This window comes from Chanos chanos, chromosome 12 (assembly GCF_902362185.1).
Source record: "Chanos chanos chromosome 12, fChaCha1.1, whole genome shotgun sequence".
In the NCBI taxonomy this organism is placed as follows: domain Eukaryota; kingdom Metazoa; phylum Chordata; class Actinopteri; order Gonorynchiformes; family Chanidae; genus Chanos; species Chanos chanos.
In genome coordinates, this window is record NC_044506.1 from 5,118,059 (window position 1) to 5,145,558 (window position 27,500).

The 27,500-nt window shown below is 43.1% G+C and overlaps 2 protein-coding genes across 2 annotated transcripts; one reads left to right on the forward strand and one right to left on the reverse strand.

Annotated features, from left to right (window-relative positions):
- Window positions 1-2,776: 2,776 nt before the first annotated feature.
- Window positions 2,777-10,292, reverse strand: maneal (mannosidase endo-alpha like). Its single transcript, XM_030789453.1, has 4 exons — window positions 9,785-10,292; window positions 9,400-9,509; window positions 5,616-5,692; window positions 2,777-3,413 (listed from the first exon to the last, which is right to left on the reverse strand). The coding sequence occupies exons 1-4, from the start codon at window positions 10,290-10,292 to the stop codon at window positions 2,777-2,779; spliced, it is 1,332 nt and encodes a 443-aa protein (XP_030645313.1).
- A 7,984-nt stretch (window positions 10,293-18,276) lies between these two features.
- On the forward strand, window positions 18,277-27,088 carry lin28ab (lin-28 homolog Ab). Its single transcript, XM_030789438.1, has 4 exons — window positions 18,277-18,316; window positions 19,445-19,620; window positions 24,749-24,927; window positions 26,869-27,088. Exons 1-4 carry the CDS (start codon window positions 18,277-18,279, stop codon window positions 27,086-27,088), a joined length of 615 nt encoding a protein of 204 aa, XP_030645298.1.
- The last annotated feature ends 412 nt before the right edge of the window (window positions 27,089-27,500 follow it).

A 27,500-nucleotide genomic window follows, 5' to 3' on the forward strand; every position in this document is an offset into this window, starting at 1 on the left:
CTAGCTTTTTCCGGAGCATTCCATGCTTCTAGAAACCTTCCACTCCATGTCAGTCATCTCCAGGGGGATTTTTTTTTTCCAGGGTTGGATGTTCTGAAAAAATGGACCGTTGAAGCGGTTTCCTAAGCCTTGGAATCTTAGAATCTCGATGATTCTGAGAGGGCTTTCTTCATCGTCCGAAGATGACTCATCATGACTCATCATGTACTCTCCGTCCTCCTCCTCCTCTTCTTCAGATATTTCTTCCGTTCCACTGTCCTCTTGTTCTTCCAGCACATCTCAAGAAATAATTATGGCCAGGGTGTTAAACCATTCACTCGTAGCTTCAGCACGGGGGTGGGGGGGTTGACAGGTGCAACACTTTTAGATCTTGTGACCCTGCCCCTTGGCTCTGTTTATAGTGAAAAAAAGTGAGAAATGTCTTTTTTAGTTTGTCTTGAAATGGTGTGTGTGTGTGTTTCTTGCAGAGAGACAGGTTTCTCCGGGAATGATGGAGTTAGGTGTGGTTCCCCCAAAAAGAGTTTTGAGTACAACTTAAGCAAACATTCTCTCTCTCTCTCTCTCTGTCTGTTCTCTCTCTGTGTGTATTGGAATGTGAGAGGTATCTAGATAAAAAAAAAACCCCACAAGAAATGTTGTTATATATGACTACTACCTTTGAGAACATTGGTTCGTACTGTTACACACTGGTTCTGTAACTGCTTGCATCAGACATCTCCGTCTGCCAAAGCGAATGCCGTGGAACGGACTCTGGGTCCGTGTTGCTACGTTCGTTACCATGGTAATGCGCTACTTTTGTTGTTGGTCTGGGACAAGCACGCTGCAGTGAGGCCATTAGAGGCCCAGTGGGAACCAGCGAAGCCGATGCTTTTGGGAAAAATACTTCCACTTTGCATTATTGAAGAATCCAAATGTACCGCTCCTTTTTTTAAGTGCACTTGAGCCAAGTGGAAACATTTCCTCCCTGATGAAAGTCGCTGTTGTTTTAAAAGCTTTTCTCTTTTCTCATTTTTTTTTTTTTGGTTTCATTTCAGCTGTCCCCATTCCATTCGACACGCGGCATTTCGTGGTTTAAAATTCATGGGTGTTCTGCTAAGAGAACTGCTCTCTAATGGCTGCTCCTCTTGTCTGATGTGTCGCTTGTGTGGCTCCCTGCGAGATGAGGTATGATGTTCAGTTCAGCCGTGAACGGCCTTGTGAGAAAACAGACATTTTTTTGTGCTCGGTTGTTTTTTTTTTTGTTTTGGTTTTTTTTTTCACCTGTCGTTTTCGGTTTTTGTCTCGTTATTTCACTGCCTCCGCATTGCTACTGGCATTCTGAGGTATGAACGCTGAATGTCACCTGTGAGAAAAACCTCCTTGGATATACGACCTGAAACGCCGTTAAAGCTGACATTTAATTGGCCTTGCGCGTGGTGCGAGAGGGTCGCGCTCTCGGGCTACAGCTGATGTGGGGCAAGAGCCAACACAGCGTGGTTTGCGACTGTCTTTAAAGATCAGCCCCTGCCTGAGTGGGTTCCACTTGACCCGAATGATAGAGTTAGGTAAGGCGGTTCAAAAAGAATGTTTGAAGCCTTGGAAAAAAAAAAAAATAAAAAAAATAAAAACAACAACAAAAAAAACATTTGACGATTCAGAACCCAAACCGGGCGTGACAGATGTGAAAATTTACGATAGTCAGTCCAACTATTAGGCCTACTGCGTTTATTTGAAAAACAAAACAAAACAAAACAAAAACAACGCACGCACACGACTAGGTCCCCTGACTGTCAGGCTAATTTTTTTTTGTATGAGCGGTAGAATGAATAAGAACCACACGCAGCTAATGCAGTGAAGGATAAGAAATGCTTGGCGTTGTTTGTATAATCATGACTTCTTTGAGAGAGCTATGTTTACCGCGCGGGGAAGCTGTCATTTCCAAAATGACGCCCCCCCCCCCTTGTACACATAGAGGCCAACTCCTGCAAAGATCCTACAAAGTCTCCGTCAGTCACCCGTTTCTCCATGAGAAATGGCACTAAAGCCGCCAAAAACACAATTTCAAACAGACTCATCAATAACTTTGACCTGAAGGATGACTGGACCTCATCCTCCGTAAAAGCATACGTGAGAAACATCATCTTTTCCCGTCTTCCAGCAGACCAACGAGTCTGGAACAACCCTGTTGGTGTAATTTCTAAAAAATTTGTTTCCACGTGGTAAGTGGTCAGTTTTTTTTTTGTTGTTGTTGTTGTTATGTTTTCAGATTTTTAAATCTTTAATATCAAATATTCATGTCATAACCAATACATTATTCAAGAAGAGATGTACAACAAACACATAAATTCCAACCGAACTGATGTTACTCCAAATCTTAAAACACATCAAGGACCCCCCCCCCCCCAAACTCCCAAAAAAAAAAGTTTACATACAGTATGTCTTAGCAGTTCGTTGTGCATAAAAGAGCCCCTCCCCTCCCCCACTGCTTACACTCCTGCTGGACACACAGTCACGTGATTCATACCCATAATTCCCATGGTACAAATACTGATTTGAGAGGAATGTCATCCTGTAAGCTGTACTGGGTTGACCATGCTGATGATGAAAGAAATGCAATATTTCGTGTTATCGAAAAAAAGAACATCACTGACGCTTGAACTTCAAAAGCCGCATCGCTTCAAACGTATGATAACGACGGTAAATGCATAACGTTAACAGTCTGAGAACGGAATAGCGATTATGACGTTCAGGTCGACCGTAATGCGAAGCATTAGCCCACGTCTGTCTGTCCGTCCGTTCACAAGAGCCACTGCTCTTTCTCTTTGTGAAATTGCTCCGCCCACTTCCGGGTGAGCTCCAGGTACAGTTCGGGCTGATGGGGCTTGTAGTCCAAATACAGGCGGGTCACCGTTTTTTTGGGCACGGCCCTTTCGATCTGCGTCCCCTCGTGCCACTCGTTAAAGGAGGTGATGGTGACGACCTCCGGGCGCGCGGACAGCGCCGCCTGCAGGGAGGTGTCGTAGTAGCGGCCGTTGACGCGGTTGCGCGTGTTGTGGTTGTTCCAGGGCCGCACGGCCGTGTCGACGTAGCCGGGCCCGACGCTGGGCACGAAGAGCAGGTTGTTCCCGTCACAAAAGGCTTTGATGGCCTTCCAGTTCTGGTGGGAGGAGCCAAAGGAGAAGCCGTTGGAGGCGAAGTAGGTGTACATGCCGTCAAACCCGCCCGCCAGGATGTCATGCTTGTGGCGCTCCTCCACGATGAGGGCCACGAAGATCCCGTCGTACGGCGTCCCCCGCAGGCTGTGAGACCCGCGGGAGGTCAGAAGCTCCGCCCACGCCTCGGGCGGGGTCAGGTAAGAGTCGTAGATGTAGAACAGAGGCAGAACCTTCCCCGTGTTGGACCTGAACCTGTAGAAGGCTCCGTGTTGCCCGTATCTGGTGGGAGGGGGAAAAAAAAAAAAAATCAAAATGTTTCGTTCAGCAGAGCAAACCGATATTTCTGTCACGTTGAACGTGAGCGATAGCAGGAACTGCCCGACAGACCCAGATGCTACGGCGTAGACTTTTGTGGCCAAATCTTAAAATATGATGTTCAAGGTTGCTGAATAATCTCTGTTTGAGGAGAACCATGTGGAACATAAGACCAAGAAGCAGTGCGTTCCCCACGTTTTGTTTGTGTGTGTGTGCGTGTGTGTGTGTGTGTGTGTGTGTGTGGTGGGGAAGAAGGATAAGCTAAGCGTAGGACTGAGTGCATTAAAGCTCTTTTGACTGCTCTTACTCTGTTCTGCACTTAAAAAATGTATTGGGATCAATACAGAACCCACCCCCCCCCACACAAATCTTTACTGCGATTGATCCGATGCCTAGAGGCCATATAGCACCACATAAGTTAGCACAGACGAGTAGAATACTAAGTATGTAATGTCGTTGAGACAGGTTTTATACTGAAGCCATCTCCCCACTCTGTTGGAGAAATACGTCTCAGATAGAAACAGGGAGAGTCAGAACTTTGAATTCTCACCCGACAGGGAGCCTCTCTGTGGAAGCCTGTTACAAAAGTTTCACAACAGGGTTAGTCATCTATATCCTCAAATAGCCAAAAGCGCTAAAAAGGGCAAAGAAGAATCACCATGGGAAACGGCACGGGACGTATTATTATGGGCTTGGAAAGACGCCACATTTTTCATCTCTCTTTCTTTTTTTAAAGCGTTAATGCATATTTAAAGACAGACTTTAAATAAATATAGGGAAAATCACACCAGATAATGAAAGGGCTTTCGAAAAACACGCCAGTCATTCATTTTAACAAAGGCTTACGGTGAATAAAACATGACTTTCAATGGGCGTTACACCTTCAAAATTGTGTGGCTCCAAATGGCCTCTAAATATAGTAATCAATGTTTTTTGGGGGGTTTGGGAGGGGGGGGGGGGTTTGCCGTAGGTATATTAATGGATTTTCATGAGGTTTGAATGGCAGTACACTTTCAAAAGTGTCAGAAATATCATTCTCCATCCCCCATCCTCTGTCTCCACCGAGTTTTTCTTTTTTCTCAGCACGGACTCTTCAATCTAACCAGTAATCCTTCAAGGAACTTATTAAAATGTATCATCCTTGGAGGCATTTTAATAATTTTTTAAAAACCCTATGCAGGTATAAAGGTCTTCATGAATTATATGTCCTGTCATCTCATTTAGAAAGCGCTTATTTTTGCACCTTGGAAATGTTGACTCGGGGAAATTAAAAAAAAAAAAAAGAAAAGAAAAAAAAAAAGAAAAGTGTTCCCTTATGTTGTACATCGTTGCTCAGCCCAGGTTTAGATGGTGGGTCCATGAATGTGCATCAGCGGTATTGTGGACTCTACTTCATGACCGTGTTTTTTCGGATTCTGAATGGGGACAGATGGCCAGCCCTCTGGGATGCACAGAAGCTGCCCCCCCGCCCCCCAACTCCCCGGCGAATAGGATCTCGCCATGCTTGCCGCATTCAGTCCCTTTTTGCCTTCGCATTCATTACTCACATTGCATGACTGCTGTCAATTAGCCTCGGTACAAAAAAAAAAAAAAAAACGACCGAAAGCTCTCCCGGAGGTTTGGGCGTTCTGAGCTGACTCATCCACAGCTGATTCACCCTCTCCACTATTCTCCACGTTTCAGAACCTCGACGGCATTAAAGAGAACCGGAGTTCTCATCAAAGTTCAGAATGTGTTAAAATAATTATAATAATAATAATAAAAAAACCCATTTATAATAACCCATTATAATGACTTATAATGAGCTGCAATGAGCTGTCTCCTGTTGGCTTCCGCCGCAAGCCTCCGATAGCTGGTGAAACAGAAATCTGCCTCGGAAGTTCACGCGTACTGACCATTTCATTATTAATAATAAAAAAAGGACTGTTTTTGTTCGACACCTTGTGTCTGCAGTCCTCCGTTCAGCGGAAGCCGGGGGTTCAAGCCTCATTTCTCCAGTTCGAAAACATAGTGACATTAATATGGACAGTGTCGCTGTCTAACTCTGAGGATTCTTTTCTTTTTTTTTGGCGTTTCAGGCCGGCGTTCTGGGAGTCTATGATCTTTCTGTGTGAAAAATGTGAGATGAATGTTTCTGGGTAAAGGGGGGGGGGGGAGATGACCTACTTGTCTATGATGTATTTGATGTTGTCATGCACGCTCAGGTCTGTGCGTCCTTTGTAGGGCTGGATGTGGAACGCCACCTGTAAGAAGAGAAAAAAATCAAATGTTCCGATTGTTTCAAGAGAGAAGGAAAATGCACACGAATGCCAGCGAACACAGAAGAAAAAACCCCCCACATCACTGAACTCCTGACCAGGTATGAGAAAAGCTACATAGAGCTTTTGTGTTTCTTGGTATTCCTTGTATAAGGACTTTTACTGTTAAACTCACCAAGGAGACGTTTACAGCTTGCCTTGGAATAGTGAAGCATCGTGGAAGGTGTTTAAAATACCGACAGACCCATTCATTTGAGGAGAATGAAAGACAATCGCTTTGTGGTTTCGATTTTTTTTTTTTTTTTTCAGAGTGCACTCAGATGTCACCAACTCGGCTATCTTTCTGAAGCAAAAAGTTATTTTGAGGCTACTGTCGAAGGCAGGTCATCGATTTCTGTCTGGCTGTGTGTGTGTGTGTGTGTGTGTCATAGAGCAGGCCAAGGAAAAGTGATCCCTGTTAGCCTGGGACAAAGTCAAAAAACAGCACTCCGTCTTTGTCTTCCTCCCGGAGCCATGGACCAGGGAAGGAGGTATAGAACAGGAAAGGAGGTATGGACCAGGGAAGGAGGTATAGAACAGGAGAGGAGGTATGGACCAGGGAAGGAGGTATAGAACAGGACAGGAGGTATGGACCAGGGAAGGAGGTATAGAACAGGACAGGAGGTATGGACCAGGCAAGGAGGTATGGAGGAGGAGGAGAGGAGGTATAGAGCAGGGGAGGCTGTTTGAACAAAGGAAGAACAAGAATAGCTCTGTGGTCTTTGGTACGAGAGTTGTATGCTAAACGTATGCTAAAGCTACAGTGCACATAGAGGGCAGACAGCATTAAAGTCTTCACGAAGAATTGATTCAAAACCATGTGAGGTTAACTAAGGACTAATATCTGAGAGGGCTGAAGAACTACATCAACTCAGCAACAAATACAGAGGTTAACATCGCGCAGATGAAAGCTTCAAATGATGCTGAAATGCATTTTCAAACAGACACATTATGCAAATTTTTACTCATTTCAATAATTTGAGCTTAATCTGATGTGGGTGTTCCAAGAAAAAAAAAAAAAAAAGAGAGAGAAAAAAACCCCCACATTCAAACACGTTTAAAGGCATACAGCTGGTTAAAAAAGCTGATTTTGCTTATGAAAATTGTTTTTTGCTTTCATTGAGAAGCCTAGATAAGTCAATCCATGTTTCTAAACCTTTTTCAGTCCCCCACCACCCACAGTCCACTGCCACCACCACCGCGGCGGGCGGCTCGTGTGACAGCGAGCGACGGATCTCTCTTACTGTAATTGTTTGTTTGTTTTCCTGCCGGGGCGGGTGAGGTGAGAAGAGAGGTGTACTTGAGGTGTACTGACAAACACGGGGGTTTGACTGAACTGTTGAGTAAAGAGTGTGTGACTGAAAAGCTCAAAAAAAACCCCCACCCACGCTTCTTTTTTTTTTTCTCCCTCCACTGCGAGTGTGCAAGGTCTTCGTAAACAGTTTCCATGGTAATGGCCTTTTCTTTTTTTTTCTTTTTGCCAGCGTTCAGCTGTTGGTATGTCACCTGCTGTTTGAAATCACAGGTGGCGCTGAAGAGAAACGGGGCTCCGCCCCCCTCGCCCTCCTCCCCCCCCTCCGCCCCCTCCTCGCCCCCTCCCCCCTTTAGTACACAAACCGTTCAATCGTAACGAAAGTATTTTGGTTGTTTGCCGCTTTGGGGACAGGTGCTGTGTACCTCTCACAAATGGAATGAGCCAATGTTTGCGTGTGTGTGTGTGTGTGTGAATGTGTGTGTGAAAGAGAGAGAGAGAGAGAAAGAGGGAGGGATGGAGAGGGAAAAACAGAACGAGCAAGTTTGTGTGTGATTGTCTGCGTGTGCGTGGGAGGCTTAATTCAAGATCCTTGATGCTAGAACATGTTCCTATAACCTGACTCTTTTACTCTGACATGTAATAGCAAATTGAAGATGTCATTTTTCAGTTCTCTACATGGCATTCATCTGAGTCTGTTGCAAAAAAAAACCCAACAACAAACAAACAAAAAAACGCTCATCTGAAAATAACTGACTGCTGCATTACGGGTAATTTTCATACCGCGAGCGCAGCTACATGGACGCTCTAAAATGAAAAAGTGCTTTTGATGATGGCACATAATCTGTCTCTCGCCATGGAATGCCACAAAAAGGGCTTCTTTTTTTCTCCTCTCACAGTCAGATAACTCTATTGAGCAACGCAAGATGGTCTGTTACACACACACACACACACACACACATAGAGCAGATATCAGAGCCTCCTTCCCTCTGTGGCACAGAAACCTGTGAGACAGATTGCATCATACTGAAGTACCTCGGACCTCAGAGACGAGAAGAGCTGTATCCCTGAGGAGAACAAGAGGGTGTAACAGAAAACAAAGTCTACACAAAAAAAGCGCAGGTCTTTGATCAGAGAGATCTGTGGTTGCAAGTATGGAAAGGTAAGAGAAAAAAAAAAGACAGGAGTCTTTGGTCATGGGTATTATATGGCTGCTAATGACGGAGCCGTGTGTGTGTCCCCTGACAAAATAAACCACTGTAGAATATGAGAAAACGTGAATGATGGCGATTATAGTCAAAGGAAAGGTTGTTGGGTTGACTTACATGTGTACACTGACAGACACACACAAGCACAAACACACACACACACACAAAAGTTGTTCTGCTTTCTCCTGCCTTCCTCTTCATCAGAATGAGCTCAAAGGTTCAGAGTGGTGCAAAGTACAGCTTCATCACAAGAGTCCAGGTTCTTTTTGAATTTTCTTGAAGTTTTCTTAACAATCTGTTCACGTCCTTCTGTTCGCTTGTCTCTGGATCAGTCGCCACAGAAACCCAGACAAAAAAAATGGTACAGCAATGAAATATGCCAGAAATATTTCCAAGTCACGCACTGTTAGTTTAGTAGCTGAATCAAAGACGTATTTAAACAGGATTTCACACTGATTTTACCTTGACGTGTCGCGCAGTTATTACAACATGCAATTACTACTGTCTCAAGACTCCCCTGTCTGCGTTTTTCTTTTTAAGATTCAGATGGAAAATAATGCCAAGTTATACAACGTGAATGAAGTACTCCAGACAGTGCCAAATCGCTGTGTCCACATGCATACAGAAGGGATGGCGAGACTCTTTCTGGGTTTTAGTCTGATTTCTTTGAACCATACGTTTTCAAACACCATAGGAACCTCCGCTGGGAGAATGCGTGAGTGGGTATAGAGAAGGGATATAGAATCATTCTCACTCTCTGAATAATGCACACGCTGAGTAAGAAGATCTGTGCTGCCTTTGTAGTCTGTAAAAGAATATGAAATCGCGGCGTTCCGAAGAGAGAGATTCTGGAAGTGAGGTTTTTATTGGGACGAAAAACCCGTGCGCTCTCAGCTGGTCTTAATATCTCACATTATCTCATAATTCTTTAATTATTTGACTTAAGTCTGAATTTTTATATTTAATGTTAAATTTGAACAGCTTTGATCCTTTGTTATCTAACTCCAATTGCCCTTGCACTGAATGGGATCCGATGTCAAATAGATTAGCGAGCTTTCACACAAATGTTCTAATGGCAATCCTCCTTAGTAAAAATATCTAGTGAATAGAACAGAATAGAATAGAACAGAATAGAATAGAATAGAATAGAATAGAATAGAATGGAGTAAGGAGGAACATCTCTCACCAGTTACCTTGATACTGTGTCTGTGGGCTGCATCCATGACGGCTGGCACGAGGTCTTCAGACGGCTCTCCGTGATCATCTGCCACACCAGGTGGGTACCAGGAAAGCACGACTACACCTGAGTTTACACCACAAACACATATCTATTATGTTATGTTCTTTGTGTATATTTATCTCCAAGGAAAAAAAAACTGTTCCGTGATCTATTACCTAGGAACGAATACATTGTTAAACATCATGGGACCATGCACAGTGCTTGAATATGCGATATCAAAGGGTCCTGGAGGTTTCCTGAAAACGCGGTTTTTAAAACCTTTTTCTTGGGCTTGGTTAACGTATTTTAGCCTTTTGAGCGCGAACGGTCATTTTTTTTGGTAAACAAACGAACCTTACCGGCGGCAGCCGCCTCAATCTGGGCCATGTGCGACTCTAACACGTCAGGATCCCTCGAGCTGTACGGTCCGAGCTCGGGGTAGTAACTTGAAGCTATGTCGTCTGGAGGAGTGTGCCCTCCTTTCGGGTGACTGGCCGCTATCTTTGGGTCCCAGTGTGGCACTAAGGCGTGATCCCAATGTATGTACTTCCCGTCCATTTGAGGCGTCCCATACCACAAGTAATAAAAAATATGAATGTCGTAGAAAATGCTGTGGTCTGGACCAGAGTTCGAAAAAACCACTTTGGTGTCGCTCGCGCCTCGAGACTGACCCACCGACCCGACAACATCGTTGGGCACCGGACGTCGGTCAATTCTGTCACCAACGTATGGCATTAGTTCCATCCCGGGCGCAAGGTCCGAGAAGCCGTCGCTAGGTTTGAGTGTTCGCAAGCCCATCATGGTTCCGAATATGAAAAGCGTGAAAAGGAAAAGAGCCACGCAAGCTTTCTTGCGCAACCTGGTCATTGTCGTTGTCTATGGTCCTGAAAAAGAAATTTAGGAAACAGTTATGGTTCAGACCGCCGGGTGTATCTAATTAGAAACTTTAGCTTGCAAATAAACAACTCGATACAAATACGACACAGTCCAGTTGTCTGTGATGAGAACTACTGCTCAGCTCTTCATCACTTAATGAGCTCTTTGGCATAAGGCACCTCTTACGCATAACGGATTTTGAAAATGTATCACTTTTTATCGAAATGACAGAAATGGTATTAAAATAGTCGCCATAACGACAAACACTAGGCTACTTTACCTGAATAGGTATGGTGCTCGCTTAGTTGGCAACCACGCATTTCAACCATCTATTCGTCGTTTCATCTCTTCAAAATGTCCGTGCATGCTCTTTTTCAAACCATGCGCGAGACAGAGGCATGTCGTTGTTAACCTCCATCAAAAGCCAGTCCTTCTGAGAAGCCCTCCGAGCGATGTCACATATTCAACGTACCGTGCCTCTCTGCGACCGCTAATTCAGCACATGGCTCAGCAGATTCGTCACCATTGTTTCTGTTTGTTGACTCGCTCCGTTGCAACCTGCTCGTCCACTGAACGGCTTTCCCACGGATTTAGAAGCATCTGACATCAGTTGTCGGTTAGAAACGATTTCATCCGAGTGCAGAGAAAAACAAAGTATATTCGTTTTTACTGTCTCTTTAATGGGTAACGGGAGATTTCTGCGTTGCTGTTTCGACTTGTTTTACGGTAACGCACCGGTTATAAATCGTGTCCTTTTTTCTCTCGAAGGAGGAGCCACATCGGCTCGCGACTTGTCATTGCGTTGGACAGAAACGCTTCTGGTGTGGGATGGGCATGCTCATCTGGACAAACACAAAAATTAGGGAACCATCATTGTGGGTCATCACACACACACACACACACACACACACACACACACACCGAAAGACACTAAGCCCCAGATCGGCACACGGTCCTCCTGAAACGTACAATAAGTCTATCATACCATGCTGTTCTGTCACCACGCTTGCATAAACTGTACAAATTAAATGGACTAGCTCCGCACGCTTATTACAACGTCAAAAACATCCTACCCGGAGATTAAATGTAGAGGGCATTGCTATTAATTTTTCCGAGTGTCTTGTGTTATCTTGCCTCGGAACGTTTTTGCTTGTTGCCAGATTCTTCAAAGCAGTTCATTGTGGGCGACTGGATAATGTTATCATCTCCATACACGGAGCAAAGACCACCTACATCGAGTTAAAGAAGCGGCGACGAGATAATTTTCACGAGGGTGTTAATCCCTCTGATTTGCGACGGAATAAAGCAGAAACATGTTTTGATTCGGGAGAATGCCAGGCGCTATCTAGCCTACTTGTCATTTTTTCTCTCATAATATAGCATTCTACACCTGTTTTTTTTAAACTCTTATTAAACCACGTAAAGAATTAAAGATAAAAGCCATGTCTGACTATATTTGAATGATGATTTTTTTTTTTTACTATTTCTCTTAGCTCATGTCACGCTCAGATGTCCTAACGGGTGTGACGGAGCAATAGGGACATCTAGTGGGAAAAGACCACGAGACATCAAGGTTCCTGCCAAGCAGAGGAGAAATCCTTTTGTCAGTTATACGTTCACAATCTCCTTGCACGCACGTGAAGTGTTTCTAACAAAAAAAGAAGGCTCTCATATGTTTATAAACAATTTTAGTTGGTAAAACTGGATTGCAGAAATGTGTGTTTGAGGGTTTTTCCGCTTCCCATAACACTTTTCTTCAGTCAGTAAATTTTTATCACTAACACAGAGAATAAGAATGGTGCTGTGATATGGCTTTGTCACCTGTTCACCCAACTTCTAACCTATCACGGCAGACTGTGGTGAGAACGTGACATCATATGGTCTGTTTACGTTTTTGCACAGCACTGAGCTGCACTACGGTAGAAACATACCCTTGAGAAGAAATAAACACAACAATGAAAGCAGACCTCCAAAATATTCATACATGTCACTGTGTACAAATACCAATTCAGATGATACAAAGCTCCAATTCACGGACAAAGTTTTTGTAGCCTGCTTGATGAGTCATCATTGTTGTCGACTGGTGTGTGTTCACGGTGAATTAAAACAAAATAAATCAAAACGAAAAAAAACCCAAAACCCTAAAACAAAAAAACCTGTGGATGGTGTATGCATTCGTATGTCCACCAGAGAGCAGTAAAGTTTAAGAGAGACCGATAGTCCATCACTGTCTAGTGTGGCGGGCTTGACTCCAGTATTGAGTTCGCATTACTGTTCATGTTTTCAGATGAAGGAAGCAAATTCGCCGCAGTTGTGGATCTTAACTACATCTCCGATCAGTGGCAGCACATCTGGTTCTCTTACAGTTCCTCTTCCCCTTTTTAATTTTTTTTTTTTATTTAGCTGAATTCACAGTCGTAACTCTTGAGTTTGAGACAAAATACGGTAAAATGCTTTTCTGACGTTTTTCCACATTGTGCACTAAACGTCGAGAAAATATCTTGAGTACAAACAGTCATTTAGACCGCAGATCATTAGTGAAACTAACGGCGTTGAGTTAACTACGTCAAATTGGTTGTGGAGTGCTGTTTCTTTACCAGATTGCAATGATGTCAAAACAGTGCTTTTATAAGCTTAGCGGAATAGCAGGAACAGTTGTTTACATACCATCACAAAGATATTATGTCTACACATTACTGCTGTCATTGAAGTCTACTGAAGTGTAATGTGTCTTTTGCTTACCAGATCCAGTCTAACTGATAAAAGCCAGAGGCTTAAATCTGTCAGAGAGAGGAAAGAGCTGTCCAGGGTGCTGAACCCATGTCTCTGCCTTACTCTTCAGCTCTTTCACTCTCTCAGTTCTGTTCCTAACAGGTATTCTAGTCCTCTCTCTCTCTCTCTCTCTGTCCCTACCTACCTGTCTATCCCTATGTCCTTCTCCTGCAAGAGAAGAAAACTGATTGGACCAAGGTATTCAAGCTATTGCATACATACTTTTCAATAATTTTTTAATACTAATTCACACGTATTAATGATCAAGCTGATGATACATACACAGTCGACTTCCCAGTGACTTCTTTCTTTATTATTATTATAACTGAAGGTTAATAACTTAAATCTAACCATAGCCCGAGAAATATCCTGAGACTTTTTGTTTTGATTGTTTTTTGTTTTATAAACACTTCTCCCAAGTGGACACCAGCAAACTGTCGCCACAAGATCATTTTTGTTTGGATATTTATACCCTCACGGGGACATCTGGTTGGTCCACACATTGCAAACGCATGCACACACACACACACACACACACACACACACACACACGTGCGCGCGCACACACACACACACACACAGGGATTATTGATTGATTGGTCACTGATACCCAAGGGAGTGTGAGAAAAAGACTGAGCTTTCCCTCTGGTCTAACTGTGTTTGGTTCAGTTCACAACCAAAGCTTGAAACCAACTCTGGAGTCTGTTCGATCTGCCAACATGTGAAATTACAGTCATGTTCTGAATCTCTCTTTTAGTCTTTTTTTGTGTGTGTGTAATAGGAACATTTGCTGGCTCTGTTTAAATGAAATATAACCAGTTGACAGATTTGTTTCAGGGAATGATAAATATATATATATAGTGATAAAAAATACTCCTTCTGACAATAAACACAATTGCTTAGACAAACAAGGGGCAGGGTCTCGTTCTCTTTGAACACACATCTGCTTGCATATGAGTGTGTGTGTGTGTGTGTGTGTGTGTGTATGTCTGTGTCTGTGTAAATGGCCCTGTAGTTTGTATATTTGTGTGTGTGTGTGTGTGTGTGTTTGAATACACATCTACTTGCACACGTGTGTGTGTGTATATGTGTGTGTGTGCGCGCGCGTGTGTGTGTATATGTGTGTGTGTGTGCGCGCGTGTGTGCGTGCATGTGGATGTGGCCATGTAAGTAAATGAGTGTGTGTGTATACTCAAGGTTGTGTGAGTAAGCATGTACGTTTGTAGTTTGTATATTTGTGTGTTTATGTTTGTGTGTGTGTGTATGTGGGTGTGTGTGTGTGTTGGGTGTGCTGGGGTGTGTTAAGCACGTGCCTGACCATTGTCCCTCTGCACTCTGAGTGACACAGGTCACTTTAAAGCTGCCCCCCCATTGTTAGGAAATGGGGATGGGGCCATTCGTCTCCATGGAGATTTCTATAGAAACCCTTCAATCATTCTGACTGGCTTTGACTTTGAGAGAGGCTTACAAATATCACCAGCTGTTTATGTCACTGCACAGATGCAAGTGTCTCAGTATAGATTTACAGATTAATACTGGGATTTATGATTGTGATGTAAAAAAATAAAAACAATGATTGAGAGTAGAAGATGGCTGTCTCTCTTTTCTGGCAAGTGGTGACAAGAAACTCAAAGTCTTGCCTGTCTGTATATAGAGCTAGCTAGCTAGCTAGCTGGCAAGATGTGTATGTTTTTGTGTGTGTGTCTGTGTGTGTGAAAGACAGAGAGAGAGAGAGTTTAAAACCCATCTTAAAACTTAGATTAGACCCGTTTACTGACAGCATGTGACTCAGAAGTTCCGTTAAAATGACAATACGTCTCACGAGCTGTTCGCAACAGTCACTATCGCCAGGTGGAGGGTAGTAGGCCGGCTACGTTAGAATGAAGTTCTGTTCACTTCCCAGGTTTAGACAATCACTTATGAATGAGACACTGGATGGATTAGGTGGAGTTGACTGTGCATCTGTGCTGTTGTACAGCTCACCCCAACAGGTGTTCTGTCCATCCAATTGTCTCTTTCTGTCATTAACATGTCCGGTTAGCGGCAGATCACCAGCCATCGAGTATCCGGTATGAATCATTTATGTGAAAGCGGACGCCATTTTAATTGACGCTAATTACTGACTGGACACTTGAGTTAGTGAGTCACCGTAGTGATGAGGTGCATGCCATCTGCAAATCCAGACCACATTCATTACTGTCCTTTGAGAGACGTGAAAGACAGACAGCGTACCGTTGTCGACTTGACTCCTGACTCATTCGCGTTAATTATCTCAGGGCGCGCGAGTTTAGTAGCTATAAAAGATCTTGAAAAGACCTAGAGCGTCGTTTTTAATTAAGGTCTATGAAAGTGGTAGGAACGTACTTTTTTCCAGCTTTTTAAAGAGGTAAATTTTAGATTTTTGATCCTTTTTTGACCGTTATGTCCCCGATAAACTCTCTCTCGACTCTATATGGTGAGTAGATCTATGCACTTATTTCAACCTGCATTAAGGAACAGATATCTTATGCTAAAATATGGACATCGAATGGAGGAATGTCTGACTGACTATATGAATGAATGAATGAATGACGTCCACTTAAGATGCAGCTTACTTTTCCAAAGTAAAAGACTAGAAAAAGAAGAGCAACAACGACTAAGGGAGCGAGCAAGACACACACACACACACACGCACACACACACACACACAGAGAGAGAGAGAGAGAGAGAGAGAGAGAGAGAGAGATGACTGTGACAGTTCTGAGTGATTATAGTCAAAAGGCTGAAAAAAGAAAACTTACAAGTACGCTACATGAATAATTAAAATAATTGTGATTGCATTGCAAAGTTTACTTATTTGATCAGTGGTTTCGTTACACCCTCTTGAAAATTGTCTTTGAATGTCATTCAGTATTTGAAAATTAATTTTTAAAATGTCAAAATTTTGGAAATATTGATTTTGGAGACGTTACACGTTGGAGAGACGATGTGATCTTACTTCTAACGATTTTAATATGATTTAACTGAAACACAGAAGAGCTTGAAAGGCGATCTGTTCGGTCTGGACCTTCTTCAGTTTTATCCTTCGTTTCTAGTGTCATCCTGATTTGAAACACAATTTGAATACTATTTGCTTTATGTACCATCAGAGAATGCCGTCTGAGAGTGGTGTTTATTTTTAGGACGTACTTTCGTTGTTCTGAACCCACAAATAAACAAGAAAAGGAGACATGAGTATAAATTATACTTATGCTTAAGTGTTCAAGGCCTGAACTGAAAAAAAAATCTGCCTCTGAAATAGATCTACCATTTTTTGTTTGTTTTAATTTTAATTGAGAGTACATCCCTACACAATTAAGCTACATTCATTGATTAGTCTGTTATTTTCAAGTCACTCTCTTCCTTCAAATTACTCAGATGCAAAATTTGCTTTTTTTTTCAAAATTCTAATGTCATTTTCCTCAATTATCTGGCAGAACACGCGAATCTGCCCTTCCATAAATACCGGAAGAAGCATTTTTCGGGTGGTACCCCCCCCCTCCCCCCCGTGTGGATTGTGCACCTCCCCCACCTTCACAGTTTACCACAACCCCCCCCCCCTGTTTACATTCGCATTCATTATTTGCATCCGTCAGCTATTTGTGGTCAGAACGGTCAATTAAATGGCATTTAAGCCATATGCATCACGAGCTTTACGGCTATTGCCACAACAAACAAGAACATTCGAAATGCAATGAATTAAACGCTGGTACATTAAAAGGATTAGAAAATAAAGTTCGACATATTAGAGCTGTTAAATGAGAGTGCATGTTTGTTGTTCTGTTTATTTATTTGTTTGTTCAGCCTAAAATGGGATGATTTTGGTGTAAATATACAATCTTGACCACAGCAGTGGTTATTTTTTTTTAATTAATCGTCGCAATAAGAAACAGCCAAACAAACAAAAAAACAGCTGAATCATTCCCTCATATTCATCAAGACGAATGAGTGTAATGTTGATTTTCAAAGTATCGATTTGCTTGAACAAACTTCATGTTCTGCTGTCGTCGTTAAAAGTGTCTGTTGAGATGTAAAAAAAAATGTAGCCAATGTATATTTTGGAGCTACTCTAGATTTCTATAGTCAATCTTCTGGCGCACCTAAAACAACATTTTCTCCCATTATTCTGCTTAAGCCCTGCTTTCATCTTGACAGATATCCTGCTCCGCTCTCCCTTAACGTTCGGACTGGAATCAGGAAAGACCAGTTTGTGAAATGAGTAAACTTTATATGTAGTATAACTGGACACAGTGGAAAACAGATCTGGATTATTCTATACCTTTACGCGTATTCTCACATAGGCTGTGCGTCACGTGCGACACGCCATAACAGAAACTCTTTCGTTTTTTTAACGTTGGCTTTAGAACGTGGAGGGAGCTGTAATTGGCATGGGGGCAGGTCCACTGACCATCCGCATTCAAATTCTCTCGTTAGGGTGGGGGGCTGTGAGCCATTTAATACTGTCCAAGCCGGTGGGGGTTGCCCGCTGAAGGCCTGCCAGTTCAGTTAAATGATCTCGATTTCTGATTGGCCGTTGGGTAGAATTTGGACCCTATCGCTGTGGAATGTATAATTCATCGGTGAAATGATTGTAATTGAGCATCACGTGGACTTGACCGATAAGGTGGGGGAGATATTAGAGGTGGTTTAGGGTTAGGAGATGCGGTATTGTGAAAGAGATGGGTCCCATGTCACATGATCCGCTCAGGGTGGATTTTTAACAACGGTTTCTTCCATATTTTGGATATAACTTATAGACTCACCTATATAGAGCCTAAATATTGGTGTTAAATCAAGTGGAATTTGAAGATATCCTGGATACCTCCAGCCATGGCAGAAGGTACGGGTCATGTGTTTTTGGTTGATCTTCTGAGGGCTTTTCTCTCTTGGAGGAAGAAATAAAAGGAGAAGGGGTGGGTTGGGTTTCCCTTCATTGTCTTTCAGATTTGGGGGTTCTTCTCGAAAAGGGCCTTCCCAGAAGCCCTCTGATTTCCACGTTGTCAAAAGCTAAAATGTCCCCAAATTCTTTTACTCGTTCGTCGCTACTGGCTGTTGTGGGTTTTAGAATGGAGGCTGCTTTTTGGATTTTGAGAACCAGGAAAGTGGCGTTTGTTTGAAGGGCTTCTCAGGGCAAAAGGGGCAGCGAGGGACACACAGACTCGGGATTTAATCTCGTACTGGACAAATGGGCGAGATGGGTTCTGTTTACAATCAGCATTTTACAGGTGAAGTACAGAGCAGTTGTATTAGATATGAAATCTAGTTTGCTCATGACTTACAAAAAAAAAGATAATCTTGAAAAATCCGCGAAACATATTTTTTAGACATCGTAATTTGCATTTTGTGATGTGAAATTCAAGTCGTATATATATATTTTTTCAAGTTTGGAGAAAAGTCAAGTTGCTGTTATGGTTATACCTAAAAACGTAGCGCTGCTGTTACATTCGGTAAACATTTGGTTTCGGATTTGTTTCTGAAATATTTTAAACCAAACACATGTTTTCCGTGACCAAGAAAGGCTTCGCAGCGTTTAGGGAATGTAAATACAAAGATGCAATGCACATTTAACGTTCTTAAAATATTGTTCAAAGAAAAGCAAAAGCAAAATTAGAAAATAAATACAGTTTTTGTGAAGTTACTTTCACCTCTGATCCCAGTGATCATGGGCCACGACCCTCTTGCATTCCAAGGCTCGTGGATTGTGTAAATTTACATTTTCGAAATAAATATTATAGAGGGTTACGTCTATTAAACGTTAAGGCGCTTAAGAAAAACGACCGTTATTATTATTATTATTATTATTATTATTATTATTATTATTATTATTAATATTATTATTATTATTATTATTATTAACAGCAGTGGTAGCAGAAGGAGGTGTAATAGATGTGATACTACTACTAGTAATAGTATGCTGTAAAACTGTTAATATTGAATCACTGCGTACTTAAGCAATTTGAAAATATCGTAATTAAATCTGTATTGAATAAGCCTCGAGAATGTATCTTTTGAAAAAACTTAATTATTTCGCTTATTAAATATTAACGTAATGTGAAAACGAATACATCTAATTCTAAGATTAAAAAAAAATAAAACATTGATAAACATTTAATTTCCACTCAGCCCAATAACTCCTTTTCTGGTGTTTCGCGCGAAGCTTGGCTCTGCTCTTTACGCAACACGTTGTGAGCGCGCTCCATGTCGAACCAAAGACAAGGGACCGACAAATGTTCGAGTAAGAGCCCGCAGAACCAACTATTTTGGCGTATGTCACCAGAAAATCCCCACTCTTTCTTGATCTAAATGTCAAAACGTGCTTTCCTTGCAACTGAGCTTCGTTCTCTTTTCTAAAGGGGGCTGTACAAAGACTGAAGAGGAGGAAGCGCCGAGCTCCGAAGAAGACCCGGGCTCCTTCTCCGGCAGCGGGGTTTGCAAATGGTTTAACGTCCGGATGGGGTTCGGGTTCCTGTCCATGACCAACAGAGATGGTACTCCGCTAGATCCGCCCGTAGATGTTTTCGTTCATCAGGTGAGAGCGATATTTTCTCGTCAGTAAAGCAGCAGTCCTCTTTACATTCCATGTTTACAAGGCCCACGCCAAACCACATGTCAGGCTCGTCACACTTTGATGAAATCGAAAGATTTCGGAGCCGTCTCTACGTTTGTGTCAAAATAGTAACGCACTGTAAGGGTTATAATTGTTTTGGTGATGTCTTCAGAGCCAATGTAGATTCAGTTCTCTGTTCTGTGTTGCTCTGCATTCTACGCCGCATTATTGATTGCACAATAGGCAATATATACATTTTCCTGTCTATGAGGAACCAATCAGGAGTCTTTTGGTTTTAACGGCTTTTTACGGGTTAGATCTTAATTATTTAAGCTATTAATCCTAAATCCGAAATCAAGACACGTATTCTTACTTTGCAATAAACATTTCCAAATTCGCACAAAATTTTTCATCTGGGAGAAGTTGAAAGGTTCGAAAGTTACATTTTAATACATCACGTAATCATGCAGTACACACTGTGCCATAATGTATGGTCTAGTTACTACATTCAAATGCAATTGATTTGATTTTTTAGACATCCAGTATGTTTTTTCTGCTGTTGTAGCTACTGTAAAGAAAGCCTGGTATGAAAAAAAAAGAATCTCATAGTAAAAGCACTTGTTTGCTGCTGACTGAAAATGATTCAAACCTTTTCTTTGTTATTTATTTATTTATTTTTATGTCATTCCAAATTTGCTGAATTTGCCTTGCCTCACATTAATCTTTTAATGCTCATTTCCTTCTCTGGAGATTACTCAAATGCTTCTTTAGAAGCACTACCCCCTGAACATTGATGATGTCATCAGATGACATAATAAACAGAGGCTACCGATTTGTCAGTGATGATCAGTGCTATGAAAAGTGTGGAACATTTAGACGCTTCATCCAAGACTTGCTGTCCTGGTTGAAGATTGGCCAGTTATTCCATTTCAATCAAGACCAGTTATTATCTTCATGGTATTACGCTACAGGCTTGGTCTACTATTCTCAATCCCTCTAGATTAGATGTATGAGTGTCCAGGCATCTGTATCCAGTTGGTGATTATATTTTGGAAACCACGTGAGGCCTGAATTTCAAACTCCTGACTAATTACTGATTCGTACATGTTCGTTGTTTTACAATCAGATACTTAACTTGGGAATCTGTGATGAATAAACCAATCGCCCTTTCATGTGGCAGCTTGTTTTCTTTCTGTTACTTATTTATAAGAGAAGGACACAAAACCAGTAAAGTAGCAATGACTGAACATTTTTAAGAGTGGCAGGTTGGTCATGAAATCATGTTTTTATTTTGTTTTGTTACACTGGATCAAATGAGACCCTGGGCCCACATCCCCTGGAGACTTTACAAAAGAAACTACAGATCAGAACGCCTTAGAGTCAACCGGGCTTTCACACTATGTCAGCCGATCTCCATCCTTTTCTGATTAAGTCATCTTTGGTTACATGTGAGTAAGAAGTCAGGTTAAGCTTTGAGATCACAGTAATTGAAGTAGAGGACATTGAAATTATCCAAGAAGTGACCACTGCTACGAGAACCACACACACACACACACACACACACACACACACACACACACACACACAAAAACCACTTGAAATGAATGAAACTAAGCAAATTAGCGCCTAGGCTCTGTAGCTTCTGTCATAAAGTCATTGTCCTGTTTTTTAATTTTGTAGCACTGGTTTAGGCTCAGCAGAGATCACAAGTTCTAGACGTTTCTCTACCTTGGACAATTCCGGCTTCCTTTACACAGTAGTACGACTCTTGAATCTGTGAGCTGTCGTATCGATCGATCGCTCAAAATCATGTCGCGTTTCAGCTCCGGTTTCTCTGATCAGTCATGGTTTCTTTTTGTGCTTTAGCATATACACTGTTCTCTCACTGACCTAGCCCACAATATCATTTCACCATTAGGCTCAAAGTGGGTGCGTGTTAAGGTTTGGTGAGGATCCCATGTGTCTCAGAGAGAGAGAGAGAGAGAGAAAGAGAAAGATAAAGAGAGAGGTCCCACTGAAAGACCTGTAGACTCTGAGGGACAATGGCAACCATTGTCAGAGCAAAGGGAGGAAATCCTGTCCACTGTGATCTGGAACTGATCAGCCAATCAGCAAGTGACAACTGTGTGTGTGTGTGTGTGTGCGTGTGTGTGTGTGTGTGTGTGTGTGTGTGTGTGTGTGTGTGTGTGAGGAGGAGGGCTGGGGCGTATGGGGAGGTAGATGGGAAATTGAGAGGAGGCAGAAAAGACCTACAAGTGATAGACAGAAAACACAAACGTAAGGATGGAGAGAAAGAAAGAGGGAGAGAGAGAGAGAGAGAGAGAGACAGAGAGAGAAAGAAAGAAAAAGGGGAAAACACAAACATGGGGGGGGGGGGGGGGGGGGGGCGCGTATGGGGGGCACTCTGAGATTCAGAGGGGAAGAGGGAACTTGTTAGTTGGACTCATTCATAAAAACACTGTGTAGTAGTAGGAGGGTGCGGGTGGAAAGGGGGGGGTGGGCGGGGGGGGCGGGTAGAACTGACAAAGGTCAGGACAGAGCCGCAGGAAGCAGTTGCATGGGAAGGATGGGAAGGAGAAAGTGAATGAGAGAGAGAGAGAGAGAGAGAGAGAGGAATGCTAAAGGCTGTCAGGCAATCAGGGACCGAATTCCTTTCCCACCTCCGTCACTTCAAAAGCCCCCCCCCCCCCCCCGGTGTGAGCGGAGCGCCTGGGTTAAGCCTGACGGTGTGCAACGACCATAAAGTGCCCCTTCACTGCCCTCCCACGATCCAAAAAGGGGACACTCACAATGCCACTGTGCCACCGTTAACTGGACTGAACCCAGCGACCACTGAGGACAATGGCATGCGAGCTGAGAGGTTTCGGGTTTTCTCGAGGCTGGATGTTAGGGGAAAGAAAGTGAGGAAGAAAGAAAAAACAGAACCAAAAAAAAAAAAAACCAAGAGGTGCATTGGTCCTCTCTTTACCTGCCCCTTCTCCATTTGCCTGGGGAGTAGCCATCTTAGGAATGTGCACCCCCCCCCCCCCCCCCCCCCGCCCCACCCCCATTCCTACCCCATTCAACCCACCACCACCCTCCTCTGTCGCTTTGGAACTGATGGGCAGTTTTGGGTTTTTTTTGGTTTGACCACATGGGCTCATTTTAGCACATCTATTTACCCACCCTGGTTGTGATATCTCTCCCTGGTCTCCTTTTTTTTCCCCCTAAGTTGGAGCATTGAGGGTTGTGTGTGTCCGAATCCTTCTGAGGTTTAAACCTGTTTTAGGATCAAGCACTTCTCCTTGCTTGTGACAGTGAGTCCAATGGGACTTTCAGCCCCTAAACGAGGGGAAAGAGTAATGACTTTCCTGACTTGGAATTCAGATGTGTCCTCTCCAGCGTTTTTTTAATATATGGGGTAGAAATCATTCCCTTCTCATTCTTCTTCTTCTTCTTCTTCTTTTTTTTTTTATTTTCCCCAAACGACAACACAGCCACATATCCTAGAATTGCAAGCCTATAATATGTCTGGGATCGCGAGACCACTGAAATAAACCTGCGGGCGCTCTCTCTCTTCGTTCGAGACGTAGCCTAGAACTCTGTCCAGAATACAGTCGCTCTGACAGAGTTTGCATGTGGCCGTGGGGAAAACAAGAGCTGCCAGCAGCCTACCGACACGTCTGATGTTTTATGATATATTTTAGAGGCATGGTGTTTATGCAGCGAGAGAAAAAGGAAGCTAGCAGGAGAGCGTCAGGGCAAGGGCATGCGAGGATATGGGATGTGAAATGCTTAGCTGGTGGTTTAGCCTCGTAGCTTAAACGAGGTCAGAGGTGGTGGCTTCAGTAGTTATGATGGGGGAAGGGTTTACGCTCTGTGCTTACAGATCTGCCCGCTTTCTCACACAGGGAGAATGAGATGGGGGGAGAGAGAGAGAGAAAGAGAGAGAAAGAGGTGACGGATCATTGATGTTTTAACTGGCCTGTCAATTGGATTGGATTTGTTGAGATCTCGTGCTTTGAGAGGAGTTAGTTGGGAGCTTTTGCAAAGCCATTGATATATTGAAACATTAAGCAGTTGATATATGTGTGAACAGTCTCTACAGTATTAATGTAGGAAAGGCAGCTTTAAATCGTTATAATGTAGAGACACACTTTATGTTTTCTGTTAAGGATTAGATGAGCCTCCATCTGGTTGGATATCAAACCTGGCCATTGTTGCAAAATATTCATACTTGACTCCTTGGAAAAATACTGGTACTGTTTTTGTTTTTGTTTTTTTTGTTTTAATCGTAGGTTCTTTTGTCTGAAATGTGCAAAACATGTAATAGTTTGTAATAATGAGTTCCTTTCAATTTCATTTTCTTCTTTCCTCATTATTTTCACTTTGTTTGTATCAGCTGACATGGTGAGCAATTAGTTTTTAACTGAAGCATAAAGCGATTTGTGTTTTCCTGCAATCTTATTTTTTTGCTATTGCTTTTTTTTTTGTGTGTGTGTGTGTGTAATTTTCAAATTACTGGCAGGAAAGACACTGTTGGCTAATAGGTCTTGTTGTGTGACCACACCATGTACCATCCTCTGAAGTCCAAAGCTGGAGATGAGCCAATGTAACTCAAACCAAAACCAGAGAGACTGAAAAACCATATCCACATGCTCAGTCTGTTTTGCATTTTGATTGGTTAAAAGCGTTCCGTGATTTTTTTTTTTTTCTGTTTGGCGCGGAACGGTTTTTGAAGATCGCATTCATCAGGTTTAATAAATCTGATGGGATGACCTTATTGTGGCAAAAATGGTGCCATGTGGCCTATAACCACCCAGTTTCTCAAATAAAACGTCACCAAAGACAGAACCAAAGCGCATTTTGACCGTTACGAGATATTTAATGAATCTAACGCCATCTTTGCATCGTCCTTTGTGTTCTTTTTTTTTTTTTTTTTTTTTTGACTTTCCTGTTCCGCCTCAGTAAGCTCAATGTGTTTTACTCAGACTGAAGCAATTAAAACACTCTTGTGTTTACCATTGCGCCCCGAAAAATAAGCCTGGGTGTTGGAAGCCAGTCGTGTCCAGCGAATCTGCCCGTTCATCATTTGGCGTTTTCCTGAACATCTCCTGTCCTCCTATGACAGAGTAAGCTACACATGGAGGGTTTCCGGAGTCTTAAGGAGGGCGAGGCCGTGGAGTTCACCTTCAAAAAATCCTCCAAGGGTCTGGAGTCGCTCCGGGTGACGGGACCGGGAGGAGCCCCGTGTCTGGGTAGTGAAAAACGACCAAAGGGAGCCCAGAAACGCAGGTCCAAAGGAGACAGGTGAGAAACCTGATCACCCACAGCCTGGCTTTGTTGAATATACGGTCTCTGTTTTAGCAAAAGCTAAGCTAAAGTAAGCACAGTAAGCTAAAACCATTTTTTTTTTGTGTGTGTGTGTGTTTTGTCTTAGTCCTGGATGGTGTCAGCTTTGACCTTCTCAAGGGCTTGAAAGGCAACACCTTACACACGGTGTGCCTCCCAATTTCAGTTTGTGGCCAAACTTCTATACATCTGATGTATCAACAAGCACTGACGCTAATTCAGATCATGCCATGATTTTTTTAATGCGAGAGAGCTTTTTTCATTGGTCTGCTTTACGATCTGTTTAAGACTCCATCCAGACTACTTAATGCACACCACTGTCACAACATCATTCGCCCCTACGCACGTTATCTAGGACATTTCTGAACAGTCAAAGAAAGGAAGCTATCTCAGGATATTTTAGGATGTGATACATGCCGTTTCCCACCGGAACAGAAACCCCAACGTTTATCTCAGGTGCTGGCCAAACAGAGCTACCCCCCCCCCCATTACCCCTCCTCCCCTTAGTACATGTGAGAGGCGCTGACGACCTGACCTGGATCAATAGGTTGTTTAAAATCTGAAGGCTCAGGAGTTAACCACATGGCACTATCCCCACACCCATCCATCCATCCATCCACCCATCCATCCATCCTTCCATCCATCCATTCATCCATCCTTCCCCATCTCCTGCCACGGGGACCTCAGTCACAGGTTATTGGTCACCACAACCCTCTTGCAGCTCCATGTGTACATGCAGTGGAGCAGAGCCTGGTGGAGCACTGAGTCCTGCTTTGCACACGCTCAGTTATGTGTTGGACCAGAACAGAGACTGACTGCAGTAATTGTCTCTGCTTCATTTTGGCAGAATAAACAGTAAATTCATCTTGAGGGCTTGAGGAAGATATATTGTAAATGAATGCGAGAATTATGGCGTAGATTTGACCCCCCACCACCCGCCCCCCCCCCCCCCCCCCCCCCCCCCCATGTGTCTATTTGCATTTCACTTTTGCTGTCAGGAACCTCCACATTTACGCACCACCGTTATAAAAATTTGCCATTGCTTGAATTTCTGTTTTCTCGTGCCCCTCCCCCCTCCGCGTATCATTGACGGCCTGTCAGGATCATTGGTCCAGGATGGAGAGCAAGATCCTGTCCATTTAATTAATAACAGATGTAGATGCCTGAGAAAGGTCAGAGGTCAGTGCTGCCATGGCAACCCAGGGGGTGTGGTGTGAGCCAATGAAGTGTTTGGGGGGTGGGGCTGTGAGATAGAGGGTGAGAGTGCAGAGGTCACATTGCCGTATTGAAACAAAGAGCCAGAGAAGCAGCCCCCACCCCCCCCAGCCCCAACTCCCCCCACCCCCCACCAAACTGCTTGACCACACGCTCTCTGATCAATACCCACACCCCTCCCCCCCTCTGTCCCTCCTTATCCAGAATTCCTGTCAAAGGTGGGGGGTGGATGCTTTGAAGTGGGGGTAGGGGAGGTTGAAAACAGTAAGACATTGTTTAGGCTGAGATAGTGTCATTTGCATTTAAGTCAAAGTCTGAAAGGGTGTTTTCTGTAGCGATTGCAGGTGGGGATCCTTGCATTTTGGCTAAAATGATACAGATAAGTGCCAAAATATTTAAGAGCAGTGATGTGTGAAGTTAGGTCTGGATCTTACCTGTTCTAATAAAGTCTAACCCTTTTTGTAACTGTGAGTAAACCCTGCTTTATTTCCAGCTCCTGTTATAATATGTGAGCAAGATATGTTAACTGTATTTCCCAAGATTCTGCAAACCTTCCGCATTACCCTTGTAACCACTGAAGACTGTAGTTCTCAGTTTGTCAGAGAATACCGCCCTCTAGTGCTCAGAATACGACCGACAAAGCATGCTCTCCATTTTTTTTTCTTTTTCCCCCTCTCTCCATAGATGTTACAACTGCGGAGGACCAGATCACCATGCCAAAGAATGTCAGCTGCCCCCCCAGCCCAAAAAGTGCCATTTCTGCCAAAGCATCTCCCACATGGTGGCCAACTGTCCAATCAAAGCTCAGCAGTCATCGCCCGGATCTCAGGGAAAGTCAGCCCCCGTGACACAGAAAGAAGAGGAGATGGGTCACACCCCTTTGCCTCCCGAGAGCTCTGACTGATCTACGTCAGGGAACTGTACTCGTGCCAATCAAACGTTTGACTGGAATGCTGCTTCGGAACTACCTCAGGTTTTTTTTTTGTTTGTTTGTTGTTGTTTTTGTTTTGTTTGGATTTGCAAACAGCATAAATGAATGTTTAGTCTCATCTCGATTTCGGAGGTATTAAGAGAGTTGGCGTAGTTGGTGTCGATGCCGATTCGAGGGACTATAAAAAAAAATGTTCTTCAGTGTTGAATGAAAAAAAAGTAATGGAACAGTGTGTTCATTACATCACTCTTAAATGGGCTTAAGTGTGACCACAGGGTTCAGAAGTGTGGGTGGATAAACTAACCATTACGCATCTGGTGCCATCTGGCCAGGAACCACTGAGTTTCTGGAACCAAAAGTTACCAAAGAGAGAACTGAAGCATGT

Bases quoted from the DNA above. Each gene is read 5' to 3' on its own strand.
- maneal (XM_030789453.1), bottom strand. From the start codon at position 10,292: ATGACCAGGTTGCGCAAGAAAGCTTGCGTGGCTCTTTTCCTTTTCACG. The intron at 9,510-9,784 runs GTAAGGTTCGTT...GTGTAAACTCAG, and splicing joins GATTGAGGCGGCTGCCGCCG to GTGTAGTCGTGCTTTCCTGG. The intron at 3,414-5,615 runs GTAGGTCATCTC...CCCTCCCACCAG, and splicing joins ATCAAATACATCATAGACAA to ATACGGGCAACACGGAGCCT.
- lin28ab (XM_030789438.1), top strand. From the start codon at position 18,277: ATGGGCGAGATGGGTTCTGTTTACAATCAGCATTTTACAG. The intron at 18,317-19,444 runs GTGAAGTACAGA...TCTTTTCTAAAG, and splicing joins TTACAATCAGCATTTTACAG to GGGGCTGTACAAAGACTGAA. The intron at 24,928-26,868 runs GTGAGAAACCTG...CTCTCTCCATAG, and splicing joins CGCAGGTCCAAAGGAGACAG to ATGTTACAACTGCGGAGGAC.